Here is a 19005-nt window from a genome sequence, read left to right as displayed (position 1 = left end):
CTGTGCTGGCTAAATGAGGCAGGAGAAGAGAAAAATAAATGAAATATGGAATGCTTCCATCTGGAAATAGGAGAGAGTTTTGGAGAACTACTTTTTGCATATGTCTTGGTGTGATTATGAAGTATATGAGAGTTGCCCATGTTGCTGAGTCTTTATTAAGTCTTGGTAGACGATATGATACATAATGACTAAAGGAGTCTTGCTGAGTGTAGATTGTAAGTGATGGCCTTTTGAATATGATAGTAAAAATAGCCTTGTTCAGGATAGCATGTTTAATGAATGAGGCACTGTTCTTTCAAAAAGTATTGTAGAGTCCTTCAAGACTTCATGGAAGTAGATCTGCAAAAATCCCAAGTGTACAGAATAAGCATGGCTGACAGAAACAGATACTACTTTTTATTAATCAGTTGCTATAGCTGATTAACATGGGGGGAAAAATGAAGTGCCTGGGTGTGGAAGCTAACTTTTTGATTTTGAATGTAAGTAGGAAAAAAAAAGATGGATGGGTTGAAAACAAATACCTTGATTTTATGCTTGGTTTTGCATTCTGCATCTTGTCTGTGTCTGAATCCTGGGTGCATCTCCTGTCTAGGAGTTTAGTTAGCAGACTTCAGGGTCATGTCCTTGATTGAGAGAGGAGCTGACGGGAAAAAAGCAGAAGGAAAGGCCTGGCTCTTCTTTCCGTTCTGGTTTTGCTTTAATCTGATGCTTTACTGCCTGTGTTTTATGTCAGCTGTGTAAGCAGGTATGTGTGTGCCTGTCTTAAACTTTTTTAATCGTGCCCTGGACCTAGACCTTTATGGCCTAATCTTGGACTTGCCTTGTGACTGTGGACTTGCAGTCCCTGGGCTGCATCTAGCCCTGATCATTATCTCTGGATTCACCTCTGACCTGGACATGCCACTGAAGAGTCCTGACTTACTGCTCTCCCCTGCCTGGTTTTCACACTAGTTTCCCAACTTACCTTCCTTTGCAGAACCAAAGTCCCTTTCTGCTTTCTCACAGTTTGGATCTAAAAGGCAAATTTGTTAAACAGTTGTAAATTAAATGGGAAGGCTATGTGTGATGTCATTTCCCCAGCATTTTAGCAAGATTTTTCTGGGTATTAAGCAGAGGAAAAGGTTTCCTCACACAGGTTGTGCCGTCTTCATGCTTGGAGGTTTTTAGAGATTGTCTGGGTAAAGTGCTGTGTTATTAATGTGGAGCTGGGTAAACCAAATTTGTTTTCTAGTCTTGTTTTAGTAATTAAAGGCCTTTTCTTGATTTATCACTTTGTGTGAATTGATGAAGTGAAGGAAAGTTTAAAATACTCCAGTAATGTCAAAAATAGATGAAATTAATACATTTAGTTAGAGTACTACTTATTTATCAGGATATTATTGCAAGCTTGAGAATCTCTTGATGAATTTTGCAATGAGATTGAATAATTGATTGTTTTCTCCTAAGTCCTGAATTGTCCACGTCTCATAACTTAGCAGTCGTTTCCCGAAAGTATGTTATATCTTTATCATTACTCTTTGTCCTTAAAATGCCGTAAGAATAGAAATAAATTACTCAGGGTTTTTTTTTTCTCTTTAATAGACCAGCTCATAAGAGACTTATTTTGCTGTAAATATTGCTAAAAATATTTTTATTTCCTTGTGTGAATGCTCATAAATGAACAAAAATTCCATGTATTTATTTATTAGTCTTGTGGAGTTTTGTTGCCGTGCTTAGAGTAGTATATCTGTGGAATGGGAGAAAGAAAATACAGTTCCATTTTCTGGTGGTTTTTATCACTGGAGTAAACCAGAATAGGTTTGTATATTTAGGATTACTTATATCTAATTTGACTTGCCTTTAAGTAGATGAGACTATGGGTGAGAGATGGACTGAGTGACTATTTAAAGTGGTTTAAACTTTTTCTTGCTATGATTTCAAAGCATTGTAGGATAATTTACTTTGGAAAGGACTTCAGCAGGCTCACAGTTCAGTCCCATTTTCAGAACAGTATCAGCTGTGAGGTCAAACAAGATGGCTCATGGTCTTGAAACCTCCAAGGTGTGTCCAAAGACAGCAGAACCTTTCTGGCCAACCTTTTCTGAAATACTAGAGTGATATGTTAAAATAAAAGGATTGTCAGTTATTTATTGTGTGGAGTATTAGAATTTATAGCTATGAAAATTTAGTGTAAATACATGAATTTGTCTTGGAGAAAGACGTTTAACATGAAGAAAAAATGCTTTTTCCTACTCACTGGAAACAGTGAACAGTGGCAGTAGTATCCATGAGGCTCAGATTCACAGTAAGAGTATGATATTTGGACACTTCACAGTGTGATTGGAGTTGTGTGTGAATCCAAATGTGTGCGTCCTTGTTCTACAGCTATTTCACTTTAAACAAAGTCAAAGACAGATGGAGTGAGCCCTGTTCTGAAGGGACTCAGGGAGCTGAGGAGAAGGAGAATCTGTTCCTTCCTCCAGGTTCCTTACTTGCCTTGATTACCTTCCACAGGGAAGTACATCTTTTTGCCTGTGCCAGTTCTGCGGGAGCAGTGACATGCACTGCAGTGCAGCATTTATTCTTGCTTCTTTGCACATACAGTGGCATGGGGAGTTGCCCCAAGATCCCAAAGATCAAACATGTGCATGTGGATTAAACAGTGTGATGCCAAAGATCAACCATGTGCATGTGGATTAAACAGTGTAAAGAGACCTTTCAGCTTCTCATGACACGAGCAGGAAGGATCTCCTGATGTCTCAGCTTTTCTACTCTGTATGCATCATGCAGAGGAGAAGGGCAATGAAAAATAAGTGGATGTGATGGGCAAAAGACCTGCTGCAGTGGACAGGGGCTGGAGGATAAGAGAGCGGTTTCCCTCCCTACCTGTCCCTGTCAAACTCTTAACTTATTGAGAAGCAGCACCCTGCTCAGTGCTCAAAGTGCTACACTTACCTTTCTGCTCTTGCCATGGCCTCAGTCTGTACTGGATAAACCTGAGTAGTAGTCCTATTTTACAGCTTTCTTTTCCAGTCTCATATTACAGGTTCTAGGGCACGGACATGCTTTTTTGTTTTTAGCTGCTTGTCCTGAGTTGTGCTGTGCTTTGCTCCTGGCATTGCTGGGCATTGCACTAAATGCATAACAATAATTGATTACACTGGTGCAGTGATTTACTACAGTGGTGCATGATGAAAGTCAAAATGAGGAAGACTAGCAGTCATAAGTGAAGATTTTTATACTGTATGATATCTTGGTAAGCTCTATACCATACAGCCCTCTTACAGCTTCAGGCTCCCCTTTTTATTCTGGGGATTTCTTCATGGTGAGATTGATGGGAATGGTGACTACTCATAATGGGATCTGAATGTTTCCATCAACACAGATGCCTTTTTTCTCTTAGGTTTTAGAGCTGTCTCAGGTATAGGGTTTTTTGCTGGTGCCTCGTTAGTTATGTACCTAAAAGAGCTGCCTATCTTTTATGCTTCCCTGTGTGCTCTGGGCTTTGTGACAGAAGTGTGTATTTGATGATAGCACTTCCTTGCTGCGTTAACTTGCAGTTCAAGAGGACTGCAGTCACTAAGGTGACCTGAGGTCAGGTTTGAGGGAAATGGGGAGCTACCATTCCTCATATGCTCTGCTGGGATTGAGTCTAAGGCTGTTGATAGTGACAGTCCTTACATTAGTGTTGTTCTGGGATTCTGTAGGTGGAAAAAGAGAGTTTGATGCCTGTTAGAAGATCAGTGCTGTAGAAACTGATCAATTTCTCAAAGTACAGCAAGAGTATCTGAGAGCTTTCTCACTAGTCTGAGGAAACCTATCTGTGACCTTTTAATTTAAGAAGTATTCTGCCTTAATCATAGGGTATGTTTGTTACTTTAGGTATTTGGGTGAAGTGAAGTACTTTTGGATTTTCAATGGAAAACACTTCCTTCAGTTTTACATGGTTTCTTTTTATTTAGTGGTCCTGGTCACGGGAAAAGAAGACTAGGTAAAACATACCAGACTTTGGCAGCTCTGGATACTTTAATTGCTGTATGTTCCTTCTGTTTTTCTCTTGGTAGGTTTAAATGCCTTTTATTGATGATTCAGGCTATCTAGACTGACTTCTAGTCTATTTCAATGCAATCTTGTGTGGTACAGGGACTTGAGAAGGAGAAACCTCTCTAAATTTGCTTGTCTTAATCTGTTTACATGCAGGAACTTGTGCCGTGAGGCAGGCAGGTGGGCGATGTAATATTCCATTACAGCTCTAAATTAGAGTCCTGCTGTCTCTAAGGGCAAGAAATATTTATTCCTGGTGTAATCTTAGGCAGCAGACCTAAAATCTTGTGTTCTAACCTTGTGTGACAGAAAAAAATGCATCTTTTTCATTAATGTGTCTGAAATCTGCAAGTGGAGCTGTTTATTTTAAATTCTTTTTTTTTTTAATGTAACTTATTAAACAATAGGCATGTTAATTTGTAGAGAAAATAAGACTTGCAAAATAGCATGCTGTTTATGCCTTTGTTAATCTGCAAATTTTAATTAAAAGCACTTGTTTGGTAAGGTGTGTTATTGAAATTCAGATGTAAAGAATATGGCTGTACTGTAAAGCAATTTAAAGACTAAGTCCTTAGTGGGTGCAATAATGAATATTATTCTAATGTATTTAAAATGGATCTTTGTAAGTATTTGGATATTTACTATTTTATCCCTATTTTCAGGGAAATTCAAATGGCATTGCTACTGTGGACATTTCAGCAGGTTTTGTGGGACTAGACAGCTATGTGGAGATACCGGCTATCTTCCTCACAGCATTTGCAACATATGCGGGACCTTTCCTTTGGGCCATCCATCTGCTGTGCTACTTGAGTTCTGAAGTTAGCAGGTAATAATTATTGAACTAAAGTAATGCTCCTCTATGCACTGCAGTTGCAAACACCATCCATAAAGTGTATATATTTTCAAAGAAATTTTTGTTCACATCATCTTTTTCTCTGAGAGTTAGTTTTGTATTAAATAAATACATGTTACTTCTTTCAGTATAAGTTTACCTAACTCTTCCAGTTCCATTTTATCTGCAGAAGCTTTGCTTTGGGAATATACATGTATGTTTTACTAATTTTGTTTCTTACTGACTTCTCAGTTTGCTGTATTAAATTACTTAAAATTTTATTATTTTTTTTAATGACAGCATGTTCTGCCTAAGAACATCTTTCTTGAAACCTTTTGAGACCTGAGAAGGGCTTTTTAAAGTATTAGAATAGAAGTCAAACTTAACTAACATGATGTTCTTTGACATAGGGACATGCAAAGTTTTCTAAGTAAAACACACTAATATTATTGTATGTTACTGGTTATTGCAGTCATTTGTAGCTAAAATATTTTTGCTACTTTGGGTATCTTGTGTAGTGGATGAGTTAAAGTAAAATTAATTACTGCATTGGAATTGTAATTTTAAGAAGACAGTTTTAAAATGCTAATGCAATTTAGGAGTGTGCATATAACATCTGATTGGACTCTCTAAAACTGCTTTTAACTCCTTATTCAGGGTATTTAAACTGAGTGATACAATATGTTTGAATAGGGGAGTTATTGTATCATATCAATTTACAAATCCAAAACTTCATGAATTTTCACAGAAATTACATTTGACAGTGACAAAATTCTTACCATCTCAGAATCTTTTCTCTGTTATCTATTTTTTTTTTGTGATTGTAACAATATTACAGTAGGCTCAGCAGGTGGGATTTTAGACAGTATTTAGTTTATCACAACTTTTTGTCTTACTTGTCAGCATCTGTAAACCTCTAAGTTACTTTTATCTACACAGTGTCATCTGGTCTGACCTTGTCAGTGAATTTTGTTTTCTGGCTTCTGTCTTCTCCTTTTGCTTCTCTGTTTTGGGCTGTGCCTACACTGTGTACTTGTGTTGGCTCATTAAAGGCGTAAGGAGATGGCATCACCAGCTGACCAGGCTGCACAGACCAGTGGAGGTTTTTGAGCCAGGAGGGACGTGTTGCACAGACTAAATTTGTGCTCAGTCACTCTGTCCATTTTTCTGGATTAATAGGCCCCTTAACAGGTATTCAGAGTGATTAACCTTTGTTCACTGATTTGCCTGTCTGCTACATGTCTCTCTAAAGATGTCCTGCAGTCTCTTGTTGTTGCTGTGGATTTATGCAGACCAGTGCTGGGCCATTGTTTTGATCTACTCATGCACTTCTTAGTGTAAATGGAGACTCACTGTAGAACCTTACTTAGTCTTAGTCAGAGGCCAGCTACCCTGAAGTTGTCTTTGGTCTTAAATAGATTGATACTTTGGTCTAAGTACTGGTGTTTGAATATAATACTTCTGAAACCCAGGCTTTTCTCTGTTCATTCACTCTGTTCATTTTTTTCTTTCAGCAGGAGTATATGTGGAGTACACTAAGTATTGATGTTTTGATTTGTGTAACTTTAGAAAGCCCTTTCCTGAATTTTCCTTACTACATGCTGACTTGACGCCAAACTGAGTTTTAGCTCTGTTTCTAATGCTTCCCAGTTTAGCTTTAGTTACTGCTTTGCCAAATCAATACATTTTTCCAGTATCCAAACTCTTCAAGTGTTCTCCATTCTTTCACTCTATTTTACAAAATAGTGAACCTGTACATATAAAAAGTGTTGCCACTTGTCTTCTGGTAAATATGTTACCCATGAATCTGGGTATTGCTTGCATTCTGTCAATGTCCTGTTTTTCCCAATTCCTTTATACCTCTGGTGTGATTTGTTTAAAATAGCTCCATGCTGTTTTAAGAGTTCACCTCCGTGTTTCTGCCATGTTGAATTTTTTTCTTGCGGTCCAACTCTCCATTCTTCATCGTTACACTGTAGGTGCTTTAGAACTGGCACTTTTGGTTTGAACTTGGAGGATTCCAAGCAGAGTCGAGAGCACTGCCTTGGTGGCATTCTCTGAGGAAGGATGAGGAAAAAAATTAGCTTCTGTAATTAAAAGACCTGCAGTTTTATTGTTGTTTCAAACCTAGACTGCAGACTGTGATGAACACTGACACACAATGAAGAGAAAATTATAACATACGGCATGTTTTTGGAAAGCTCTTCTGACAAAATAATGAAAAACTTTTGGTGACAAAATCTTTGAGTATCTGTACTTGTTTGATATTGCTTCAAATAATGTGCCTCTATAGTAGTGTTGCTTGCTGTTCTGATGTTTTCCTGGTTGAATTTTTGCAGATTAAATCTCAGCTAGTAGTGTTGCCAGGTACAAAGCTGGCTTAACCTGCTCTCAAGTGGGTAGCTACGGCCTGTAACACCCACATCACTTATGTAAGTAGATTCCATCAAGTAGCTTTTGTCTCGGCCCATTCTAAGGTTCATTTTGGTCTACTGGTAAGGCTGTTTCCTCAATTAAACAGTCCATAAATAATGGACTGGAATCTCTAGCTGCTGGGACTTGCTTAAATTGTATGTTAATCTGTTCAGAACTTGGTCTATATGCTTTTTATTTTTTATTCTTGTGCTTTGCCATTGTTGTCAAAATGGTTCTTATTACTTGCTTGTTACTCCTTGGAACCAAAGCTGAAACTGCAGAGGGCAGGGGGTCGGCTACTTCATGTGCTTTCTTAAGCGTATGGGAGACTGAACTTTTTTTTAAAAAGTGCTAGATGCTTTAGGATGTTCTTTATAAAAGCTTCTTATTAACTGCTTTATAGCAATGTGCCTTGGTCAGTGGAATTCAAACCTCTGCTTTTTGATTGTGGTTCTGAGAGCAAGATTAAGATGTTCCCAGAACCACTCAGGAGTATCATTCTTAGCAAAGAGCCTTGCATTCTGCAGCCTGTTTAACAGCTGTTGCATCTGAGGAGGTTGTCCTGGATAGGAAAGCCTGATTCCAGGGCTGTCTTTGTTAATTTCAGCCACTCTTGTGGAGTCCATGTAATTTACAGTTGCACCAGTTGAGTTGGCTTACCAGAGCTTCTTGCACTGGGCATCACTGCATAGGTGCAAGTACAGATACATACCCTTCCCTCTTTTGGCACTTTGCATTTATGAAGCCACAGAATACTTGAGTCTGGAGTCCAACCCTCCTGCTGAAAGGAGGGTCAGCCAGAGCAAGCAGAGATACTCCAGGGTCTTCTTGAACAACCTGTTCCAGCATATGGCAGCACTTGGAGTTAAACAGTTGTTCACTGGTGTTTAAGGGCAATTTGTTGTATATCATTCATCTTTTCACTGAGCACCAGTGAGATGAGTCTGAGTACATCTTCTTCTGCCCATGAGACATTTATGAACATTGGTGAGAACCTTGCCAAACTTTCTCTGCTCAAGGTTAAACAGTCCCAGCTTTCTCAGCCTCTCACTTTGTCAGATGCTCCAGTCGCTGAGACATACTTGTGAGCTTTCAGTGCATTTGCTCCAGTAGACCCATGTCTGTCTTGTGCTGGAGACCCCAAAACTGGATCCAGAACCCCAGGTGTGATCTCACAACTGCTCAGCAGAGAGGGAAGATCACCTTCTTCAACCTGCTGGCTCCACTTTTCGCACTGTAGCCTTGGGATGGTTCATGGTTGCTTGCTCATGCTCAACTTGTTGTCCAGCAGGAATGACATACATCCTTCTCTACCTAGCAGCTTTCCAGATGGTCAACCTCAAGCCTGGTCTGGTGTGTGGTGCAGAATTGGCGTCTCTGTTTGTTAAACGTCTTGAGTTTCTTGTCAGTCCATTTCTCCAGCCTGTTGAGATGCCCCTGAGTAGTAGCAGACCATCTACAGACCCAGCTCCTGCACATGCTGCTCCTCCCAGCTGTGTATTGTGTGCAGACTTGCTGAGAGAGCCCTGCTCCATCACCTAGTTCATTAGCGAAGACATTAAGCAGTATTGGCTCCTGTGTGGCATCCTGTGGTTGATCATTGGTAACTGGCCTTCAGATGGAATTTCTGCAGCATCTCAATAATTTTTCAGTTCACCTAAATGTCCACTTTTCCTAGCCCGGAGTAGGCTAGGAAAATATCAGAAAATATCAGTTTGCTTGTGGAGATGTGATGAGAGACATTAAGAGCCTACTTGTGAGATGAAAGTGCATTAGATACATGTAGCCCATATGTATTTTGTTGGTATGATAAGGTGGTATAGAAGATAACAACGTTTTCAGATAGTACATTTGCTGTGGAAATGTAGTTGGAAGTCCTTAAATAATTTGCTTTCATCTGAATAAACTTGTGAAGCTATAAGATATTCTCCTCATATGGAAAGGTAAATGTGTTTCTAAAATAATTAAGTGGCATGTGATAGACACTAACATGGATATTACTGCCACTTTTAATCGTTCAGGCTCTCCTGAGAAACTTGGCAGCATAAATGTGAAGGGATTTTCACAGACAGAAATAGAAAGAACTCTTTAGGTTCAGTCTCCATGGAAACTGTGCAATAACTCTTGAAACTATTTTTGAGATGGGGAGTACTGATTAAACTGATGCCTGAACTTAACCAAGTGTTCTGTGTGTGACTTGCATAAATTCCTGCAAGTACCTGGTTCATATAAGAAGCAGTTTTTACAGTGACCACTCTATTGCTTGATCTGAATTAGAACTTTAGGGTTTTGGGTCCTTAAAACTGGAAAAAGGCCATGTTGTTGGATAATTTGACCTATATTATATGACCTCACTGTCATATAATACAGCACACTCCAGATGGATTCAGTTTCTGAGCTCCTACCCAAACAAAATTGTCATGTGGGTGATGTTCACAGTGTTGTGTAATTACCACTCTTCAGTTAGACATCGTGATAGTTTTCAAATTCCCAGCACATTGAAATCTGTGTTTTAGTTGGTTTAGTTAGTTAGGTGTCAGGGTGAACTGGTGGGTGTTTCCTAGCACTAGAAACCTGCATGCCTATTAGTTTTTGTTCCTCAGATACCAAAAGTTGTAGCAGTGCTTTCACATTAGCAAACAGCTTTCAGATAGCAAAAATTGATGTATGCCCAACAGGAGGGTGTTAGTAGTTGCATAACTTTAATGTAATGCCTTGACTTTGTTAAAAAAAGCTCTGGCACAGCAAACTTAAATTTTGTTCTCAGTTCTTTTATGATGCTGATCTAAACAGAATTAGGAAGGTGTGCTAGCTGAAGGAATTTCAGCAGTTCATATCAGCTTTTGCCGTCTTCAGCCTAGTGTGTTTGATTGATTGAGTCCCCTGTCTTGGTTTGAAAAGACCTGTGTCTGCTAAGGAGGGCAGGAGTCTCCCTTGAAATGGAAAATGTAAAACCCCTCCCTCTGAATTATTATAATTTTGAAATTAAGGGGCTCTCAAGCACGATATGGGAATAGGAATAACAGCTCTTTACTAGGGAAAATAAAAATGCAGGAATACAAAACAACACTGGCAGAGTCAGAATACCCCCTGCAGGTCAGGGTGTTGGTAGCAGTTTTATTAAACGGTGGCTGCAGTCCTCCTGGGGTGACAGGTGTGGTTCTGTTGGAGCACTGATCCTGTGGAAGGGCAGTTTTCCTCTGAAGGTCCAGTGGTGGTGTAGATGGGCCTGGCCTTCTCTGAGAATCCAGTGGAGAAGAAAGCTGCTCCTCTGGGAATCCAGTGGGAAAAGGCTGCCTGTGGTGTTCCAAATCTCAGATTCTATCCAGTAGGAATGCTTGGCTCCTCCCCCAGGGCAAAACATCTCTCACTGGAATGATGTAATTTTATCAGTCATGCAGTGACACTCAGTGGCCCATTAAGAGAAGATATCTCCTGGAGGGAGGATGGATCATAGAAGAGATAAAGAAAACTGCCCAATGAACAGAAGGTAACTGCCCCACCTCTAACAGAGGTGATAGAATACACACCCCCTTTTGCAATCTAAGACACCCCCATTCCCTACCCACATTAATGCATTAAAACTTTTCCTTCTGATGTAAGGTGGACGTGCAGTGTGTGTTTCAATATGCATACAGTGAGTGTTTCAATTCCTTTTTTTTGAGTCCTAGGTAGAAAGTGTCTCCTTAAAGACAAATGACTGTCCAAACAGTTTCTACTGAACCCTTCAATATTTTATACTTTATTAAAATAGTTTTTAATTCTTCTGTTTAAATCCATTCTGTCTTACTTAGGTTAGCTTAACAAGGTGCAAACTGAAAAAATGTTGGCATCTAAGACTATATGCTGCTACATTCTCTAAAACTGTAATACTTGTTATCTGTTATACTGTAGCAGTCTCATTCTCTAAATTAATAACAAGAAATATGGGGGTCATCTCCTTGTTTGTGGACATGCATGGAAATCTGGAAGTGATTGGCTAAAACTGGGCCTGGGGTTTTATTGCTACAAGCTGGAAGAGTATTCTACTCAATGATGTTTTTCCTGAGATGCTGTCATTGTAGAGATGGCTGAAGATTTCTCTTGGACTTTGTTACTGCTCTGTGATGGATACCTCTTCATTCATTCCTTTTCATGTTGCCAAGACACTGACTTTTCCTATGAGGCTTCCTCCAGGTGGCCATGACTCTCTGTATTGAAAAGTATTTTCTAATTGGAAACTGATCCAGCAAAGTAGGGTTGCTTCTGTTACTTCAAGTTGTTACAAGTTACTTCAAAGCCATTTGCAAAATAAATATCATCCTTTTGCTCCATCATTCAGTTTTAGGAGCTGAAGCACTTTCTATGTAAGTATTAAGGAAAGTTGTGTGCAGAGAATTTATGAGTACACAGATTTGGGGTAGGTTAGGGTTTTTTTGCTTTCTCTAGATGAAATTAATTGTCTGAATAGATTTAGAACTTAAAAAATTATGATCTGATTTTTGGTAGAGTTAGCATATCCAACATGAGGTTTGCTTTCCAGTAATGACTGATGACCCTTATTGAGAACTTGTCCTCCAGTGTGCTAGCTACTGCCCAAATCATTGAGACTTATTTACTTGGCTTTTAAATGTCTTACTGATGCTGTTTATTGCAATTGCTGTGAGATTTGTTCTCATCAGCAGGATTGGTGTCTTAGGTAGAGACCACTTCGAGTAACATCAGCTACACTTTTTAATTGAAATAGTCTCACTTTTTCTTTTTGGGTAATACTGAATTGAAGGGGCTCTGAAAATCTTTTTTATTTCTGCCCAAGCTCTCATTTGAGGTTGTCATGGTTACATTGTCTTCTTCCTCTTGTTCTTCTGGTTTTCCTGTGACTTTTGCTCAAGAGCACATAGCTGAGTTGACAGTTCTCATTGCATCTTTAGACTGCAACTGCCTAAGTGCAAGTATGTAGTAACACTTTGCTGTACAAAAGCGTGCAGTATTTGTTCTTTATTTTTGTTTGGAACCTCTGTGTTGTGAGACAGTATTTTTCTGCCATCGTGTATGGTTAGATTTCCCAAAGTAGCTTGCACAAAAGAGTTCATTCAATGTTAATACATGCAAAGCTTATTGAATATATTAAGACAATCAGTATTAACCATGTTGGACATGAGTAGCCTAGGGGAAGTTTTGTGTTCCAATGGTAAGCATGCAAAGTATCCTCAAAGAATAATGACAGTCTAGTCAAAAACTGTTAGCAGGATTCTAAAAGGACTTGAAAAGTTGAAAAGATAAAAATGAAAGGTTGGTTAAGTTTCTTGTCTGTAAATAAACTTATGACAGTCATTCCTATTGTTACTGAACTGTACTTACTGGAACTTAACAGAGGAAAACTAACATTCCTCAAAGTTGCAGGATAATAGGTGGTCATGCAGTATGTTATTTTCAGAAACCACATCATTCTGCAATAAGTGGAATTTTAGTAAGCTTGTTTGAAAGGTATTAGGTTTTCTACAGTGCCATGTAAGAAAATTTTGATTAGTCAATCCAGCTGATCGTAGATGAAGAGCTGTGAAGCTTGGTGCTGCTATAAAATGAAATTTCATTTTCCCGTGTGCTTTCCTGCTGTCTCTGACTACTGTCCTTCTTTATACCTTGCTTGCTGTCTCTCCTCTCATTCCTCTGTATCCTTTTCTTTAGCTTGTTTGGTATCTTCCCTATCCCTCTCTTGTTATCCACTTGCCACCACCACCCCAGCCCAAACTTCCCTTCTCTCTTGGACACACTTTGCACTCAATTTTCATAATTTTCTCACTTGCACGTGCATCACATCTCTCCCTCTCACACTTGCATCGAGATAAGACTGCTGCATGCAGAGGAGAGAGACCAAGATGGAAAGCATAGAATTGTAAGAGTAAATATTTATTTATGCATATGAGGTGTCCCAGTCAAACTGAGGTACGTGGATGTGGTTTAACACCTCTGTTCATTCTCCTCTCTCACTGTGTCAGTGTCTTTCTTTGTCTCTGTATGGTGCTACACCTGTCTTCTCTCCCCCCCTGCTTTCCTGCCCTGTAAGACACTTACCCTTCTTGTGCACATTGCCTGTCTCTCAAAGCTGTGCTTTCATCACCCGTCATATTTGGGCTTCCTGCCTCTTTTACGTGCAGACTTTTCCTACTTGCCACATGTGTTTGCTTTGTGCCTCTTGTGCATGTGCTTCCTGTCCTGGCTACGCTTACCTCTCTCTTGTGGGCTTCCCCACTCACATGCTCTCCTCCTCAGTGCCCTCCTGTTACTCATGGTTCTGTCCCTTGCAAGCATGCTTCTTCCTGTTTCATGCTTCTGCTTGAGCTTTCCTCCTCATACACTTCCTCACTCACCCTTCATGGCCCCTGACTCCCCATCAAGGCTTTTCCCCTTCTCTCTTACTCACGTTTTTTATCTCCCAGTCGTGCTTGCTCCTTCTCATGTCTGTGTTCTTTCTGCTCTATGTGCTCTTTAAATCTTCTCTCACACACTTCTCCCCTTCTCTCACATACCTTTCTCCCTCTCTCTCGCCTGTTTCCCTCACCTTTATGCTCTTCCCCTGGTTGGCACATTTCTCTCCTCTTTTGAGAGTTCCCATCTTGCAGCTCCCCCTTTATATGCTTTCCCTTCTCACGCATGCAGCTTTCATTGCTCATGCACTTTTTCCCTCTTGCAAGCATGCAAATACTCTCCCGCTCTCATTTGAATGTGCTTTGTTTTTCTCTTGCTTTCCTGTGCATGTTCGGTCTCTTGTGTCTTTCTCTTGTGCATCCTTATGTCTCTTGTTTTTCCTTTTTGTGTCTTCCTTTCCCTTTTGTAGCTTTTCTCCTTTATTGCATGCTTTCCCATGCCTCACAGATTTTCCAGCTCTCATATGCACTCAAATAGTTTCAAATGCAAGTTGCTTGCACTCTCCTTCTCTGTCTCATGTTAAATCTTTTACCTGGGTCCTCATCCTCTCCTCTGCCCTTCTTCTTTCACATGCCTTTTTCTCTAGGACTTCCCTCTCTCATTCCTCTTGTCTCTTTATCTTTTACTTTCTCCTTTGTATGCTTTCCAATCTCTTGATAGACGTACTTTCTTGCATGCACCATGCTTCTCACAAGCTTGCAGTGTCTCACTTGTGCTTTCTTCTTCCCACTCGTTCTCTGTCCTTTCCATCTCCATAGTTTTTCTTCTAAATCTGTAGAGCTTCCCCCAGCCATACCCTGCTTTTGACTTGTCTTGAACCTGCTTTTCGTCCCTCTTAGATTTGCATTTCCTCTGTCTTGGGGATTTCCTATCTGTCTTTCAAGCTTTCTTGAGTCCTTTCCAAAACAGAGTGGCTTCCCTTCCTCTCTCCCCTCTGTCATTGTATCCAGTTGTTCCTCTTCCTCTTCTCTGTTGTTCCTTTCCCTAATCTCCCTCTCACTGTGAATCTTCTTCTCTCTTTATCTCTGCACCCACATTTCCCTCTCTCTGATAGGCTTTGCCTTTTTCTCATGTGCTTTGCTTTGCCTGCCCCTCATCTGTATCTGTATCAGTGATCTGTACAAGGAGGTAAGTCACGACACCAAGTTAGGTAGAAGTGTTGCTCTGCTGGAGGACAGGAAGGCCCTGGAGAAGGGTCAGGACAGGCTGGATTGATGGGCCAAAGCCAGTGGTATGATACTTTAAAAGGCCAAGTGCCAGGTCCTACCCTTGGATCACAAGAACCTACAGCCATTCCAGGCTGGGGGCAGAATGGCTGGAAAGTTTCCTGGTGGAAGAGGACCAGGGGGGTACTGGTTGGCAGCAGCTGAACATTGTGTGCCCAGGTTGGCCACAACAGCCAGTGGCACCCTGGCCTGTATCAGCAATAGTGTGGCCAGCAGGAGCAGGGCAGGGATTGTCCCCCTGTACTTGGCACTGGTGAGGGCACACCTTGAGTGCTGTGCCCACTTCTGGGCCCCTCACTGCTGGAAGAATATTGAGGGGCTGGAGCATATCCAGAAAGGGCAGTGGAGCTGGTGGAGGGTCTGGAGGACAAGTCTTATGAGGAGCAGCTTAGAAAATGGGATTATTTAGCCAGGAGAAAAGGAGGCTCTCTACAATTACCAGAAAGGAAGTTATAACTAGGTGGGGGTCAGTTTCTACTCCCAAGCAGCAAGTGATAGGACAAAAGGAAGTGGCCTCAAGCTGGGCTGGGGGAAGTTTAGATTGGATGTTAAGAAAAAGTTTATTCACTGAAATGGTTGTCAAGCATTGGAACTGCTGCCCAGGGATGTAGCTGGGTCACTATCCCTAGAGGTACTTAGATGTGCAGATGTGGCACTTTGGGACATGGTTTGGGGTGGATTGACAGTGCTGGGTTCATGGTTGTACTCAAAGATCTTAAGAGTCTTTTCCAATCTAAATGATTCTGAATGTTTTTTGCATGAATGTTCCCTCTCATGCTTTCCCTGCTATCCAATGCTTGCTTTCTCCTGCATGTTTTGCCTCTCCTGCCTTTTGCCTGAATATTGTGCTGTGCCTCTCTCGTGTGCCTTTTTTTTCTTGTAACTCTGAACTTCTCTTTCTTATTCTGTCACTTTGTTCTTGTGCTTTGACCTTTGCTTCCACTTGTGCGTTTCTTCTTCCATGCATTTTCCCTCCCTTGTACACTTCACCTCTTAACGTATCTTTCATTCCCTTCTGCATGGTGTCATCTTTACACGTGTTGCTTTCTCTCTCATATACTGTCTTTCATGTGGGCTTTATCTGTCACATGCTTTGCTGTTCCCTCATTTGTGCTTTGTCTTGTGTCATGTGCTCTTCCTTCCTTCCTTCCGCCACTTCCTTCCTTCCGCCACTTCCTTCCTTCCACCACTGCCTTCCGCTCCTCCCTCCCTTCCTTCTGCCCCTCCCTTCCTTCTGCCCCCTTCCTTCTGACCCTCCCTTCCTTCTGCCCCTCCCTCCCTCCCTCCCTCCCTCCCTCCCTCCCTCCCTCCCTCCCTCCCTCCCTCCCTCCCCTTTCCTTGTACTTTTGCTCCCTTTCATCTTTCTCCCCTTTCTGCTGTACATCTCCCTGATGCACATTCCCTTTACATCACTTTACCTCATAGATGGTTCACTTCTCTCTCATGTTACCTGCCTTTCTGAATGTTGTGTCATTGAGGTATGTATGTGTGTGTGCACTATGCACTTTCCTTCTCTTGATCCCCTTCTCTTCACTTGTCTTCTTTCTTGGACACACTCTTCCCCCCACCTCATCTTTCCTGTTTTTCGCATTTATCTTTCTTGTTCTGCTTCACTTTCCCTCTTTTGCTCTGCTGGTTAGTCTTATGGTTTTCCCATCCCTTGCATACTTTTCCATTTCTGAAACATGTTCTTTATTGCCCTCATTTATACTCTTAGTGTCTCTCTCTCATGTTTTCCCCTCTCTTTAGTTCGTTTTCCGTCCTTTACTGCACAGCATGCCCCCCACTATCCCTCTGTCTCTTGGATGCATTGTCACCTTCTTGTGCACACTTCAACACTCTCTTATGCTTTCCTTTGGTGTCTTTTGTGTTTCTTCTTCTCTTGTGTTTCCTTCTCACTCTTTTGCATTTTCTTTCTCTGTATTGCACTCCCAGTCTCTTTCCTCATGTTGCATGCTTTCTCCCTGTTACACAATTTTCCTGTCTCCTGCTTTCAGTTTCCCTGTTGCTCTTGCTTCCTGTGCTTTGTGATTTTCCTCCCTTTCTTGCATGAGCCCTTGTAAAGCTTTGCTGTCCACATATCTGTCTTACTTCACCCCTTCACTCATTCTCTTCCATTCTCCCCCATACTGTTCTTTCTTTCCAGCTTGATTTCTTTTCCTTTTATTTTTTCTCATTACCCCCGTCATTTGCTCTCTCTATGTCTCTGGCTTACCTTTCACCTGTATAATCTTTCCCCTAGCATATTTTCCCTCTCTTTCCCACACTTTCCCAAAGTTGTCTACTTCTTCTCTTTTAGCTTTCCCACTTTCAGGTGTTTTTTTTTCGGTCACATGCACTTTGCATCTCTTTGCAGTTTCCCAGCCTTGCATGTGTTTCTTCTTTCTCTTGCCATTTCTTATTCCTCTCTCTTCCTCTCCCTAACATGCTTTCTACTACACAATCTCTTTCTCTCCTGCTAGTACCTTTCCTCCCTCCATACTTCATCTCTTGTGCTTCCCCACATGCTTTCATGCTATCCCTCTCTCCCCTTCTTTCTCAATCTCCTTCTTTCTCTCACTTTCCCCTTTCAATCTCTTTAATTTTTTTTTTTTTTCCCCTCACTTCCCCCTCACTCTGTCCCTCCTTTGATCTTCCTATTTCCCTACTCTGTGTCTCTCTTTACCCTCCTTTCACTCTATCTCAGATGTTTTCCCTTTCACATTCACTCTCTCACATGGTCTTCCCTATTTACTTTCTTCACTTCTCTCACACTGCTTCTTTGCCCTTTGTCCCTCTGTCGCATGCTTTAACTTTCTTGAGTGTTTTTACTTTTGCACTTCCCTCTTCTCACTCTTTCTTCTCCCTGTCATTCTTTCCTCCCCTTTTGGTGCTTTCCTCACAGATTTCTCTCAAAGGGAGCTGAGCAGGTGGTCTCCTCCTCTCAGCAGCCATTCAGATGAAGGGAGGGGCTTCCTCCAGCCATCGGAGGTGCAGAGGTGTGATTGAAAGAAGGCTCTTGGGAGCACGTTGAACAGGGCTGTGGCATGTGTTTGAAAGAGTGGCATGGTGGTTTGTGCAGGCAGGGTCCCAGTCATCCTCCTGCTAGTGGGGTTTTTATTTTGTGTTGGGGGTTGGTTAGTTGGGTGATTTTGGGATTTTTTTCAGCAGTGATGCCATAGCTAGTAAAAGTGTGCTGACCCAAACACAACCCCCCAAGAATATTGCATCTGTCCAGACCCTTTTGTGTAAGCAGTGTTTGAGCCTGTGAGAAGTACAAGGGGATGGATAGTGCAGAAGATGCCTGCCTGTGAGCAGGTGAATGATCTCTTCCGTCTGGTGGCCAGGCTTAAGGAGGAAGTCCAAAGACTAAGGAGTATTAGGGAAGTTAAAGGGAAATATTGTGGAGTTTCACCCTTCCATCCCTGAGAGAAGCCCACCAGGAGCCAGAGGACTCCTGTGCCTCCTACAATCACACAAAAGGAGGAGACCTAGTAGATGAAGGAGAATGGAAATGAGTTCCTTCTTGGGGACTTAATAAAAATTCTTCCCGACCTCCGTCATTTGCCCAGGTGCCACTTCAGATAGCTATGAGGCCTAGATCCAGAGGCTCAGCCAGATGATATTGAACAAAATAATCTGCCTGGAGAGCCTTCTAGTTACACTTCACCTGTCAGATGGATCCCTACCTCTAGCAATAAAAAGAAAAGAAAGGTAGTCATAGTACGTGACTCCCTTCTGTGGGGAGTAGAGGGCCCTCTATATTGACCAAACCAATCTACAAGGAGGTCTGCCTGGGGCCCAGGTATGGGTATTACCAGGAGACTCCCTGGGCTGATTCAGCCCTCTGATTATTACCCTCTGCTGATAATCCAGGCTGACAATGATGAGACTGAAAAGAGGAGTGTCAGGGCAGTTAAAAGGGACTTCATGGCTCTAGGTCAAGTGGTTGATGGGGCAGGTTGGTGCTCTGCTCAGTCCCTTCAGTGACAGGGACAAACATGAAGGAAACATGAGAACCCACATTATCACCAAGTGGGCTGGTGCCATCAGCAGAATTTTGGGTTCTTTGATCATGGGGCCACTTTTACAGCACATAGCCTGCTGGAGTCAGATGGGCTT

The 19005-nt window shown here is 41.5% G+C and overlaps 1 protein-coding gene across 3 annotated transcripts in view; it reads left to right on the top strand.

Annotated features, from left to right (window-relative positions):
- Nucleotides 1–19005, top strand: part of PIGG (phosphatidylinositol glycan anchor biosynthesis class G (EMM blood group)) — a 79538-nt gene that overhangs the window by 46581 nt on the left and 13952 nt on the right. For all 3 annotated transcript variants that reach the window (XM_084225818.1, XM_084225817.1, XM_084225819.1), the window contains one exon: nucleotides 4686–4849. In XM_084225818.1, coding sequence (XP_084081944.1) covers nucleotides 4686–4849 — 164 coding nt within the window. The remainder of the gene's footprint in view (nucleotides 1–4685; nucleotides 4850–19005) is intronic.

This window comes from Fringilla coelebs (assembly GCF_963513975.1).
Source record: "Fringilla coelebs genome assembly, chromosome: Z".
NCBI classification, from domain to species: Eukaryota; Metazoa; Chordata; class Aves; order Passeriformes; family Fringillidae; genus Fringilla; species Fringilla coelebs.
Note: the sequence above shows the minus strand (reverse complement) of the source record. Positions and strands in the feature narration are given on the sequence as shown.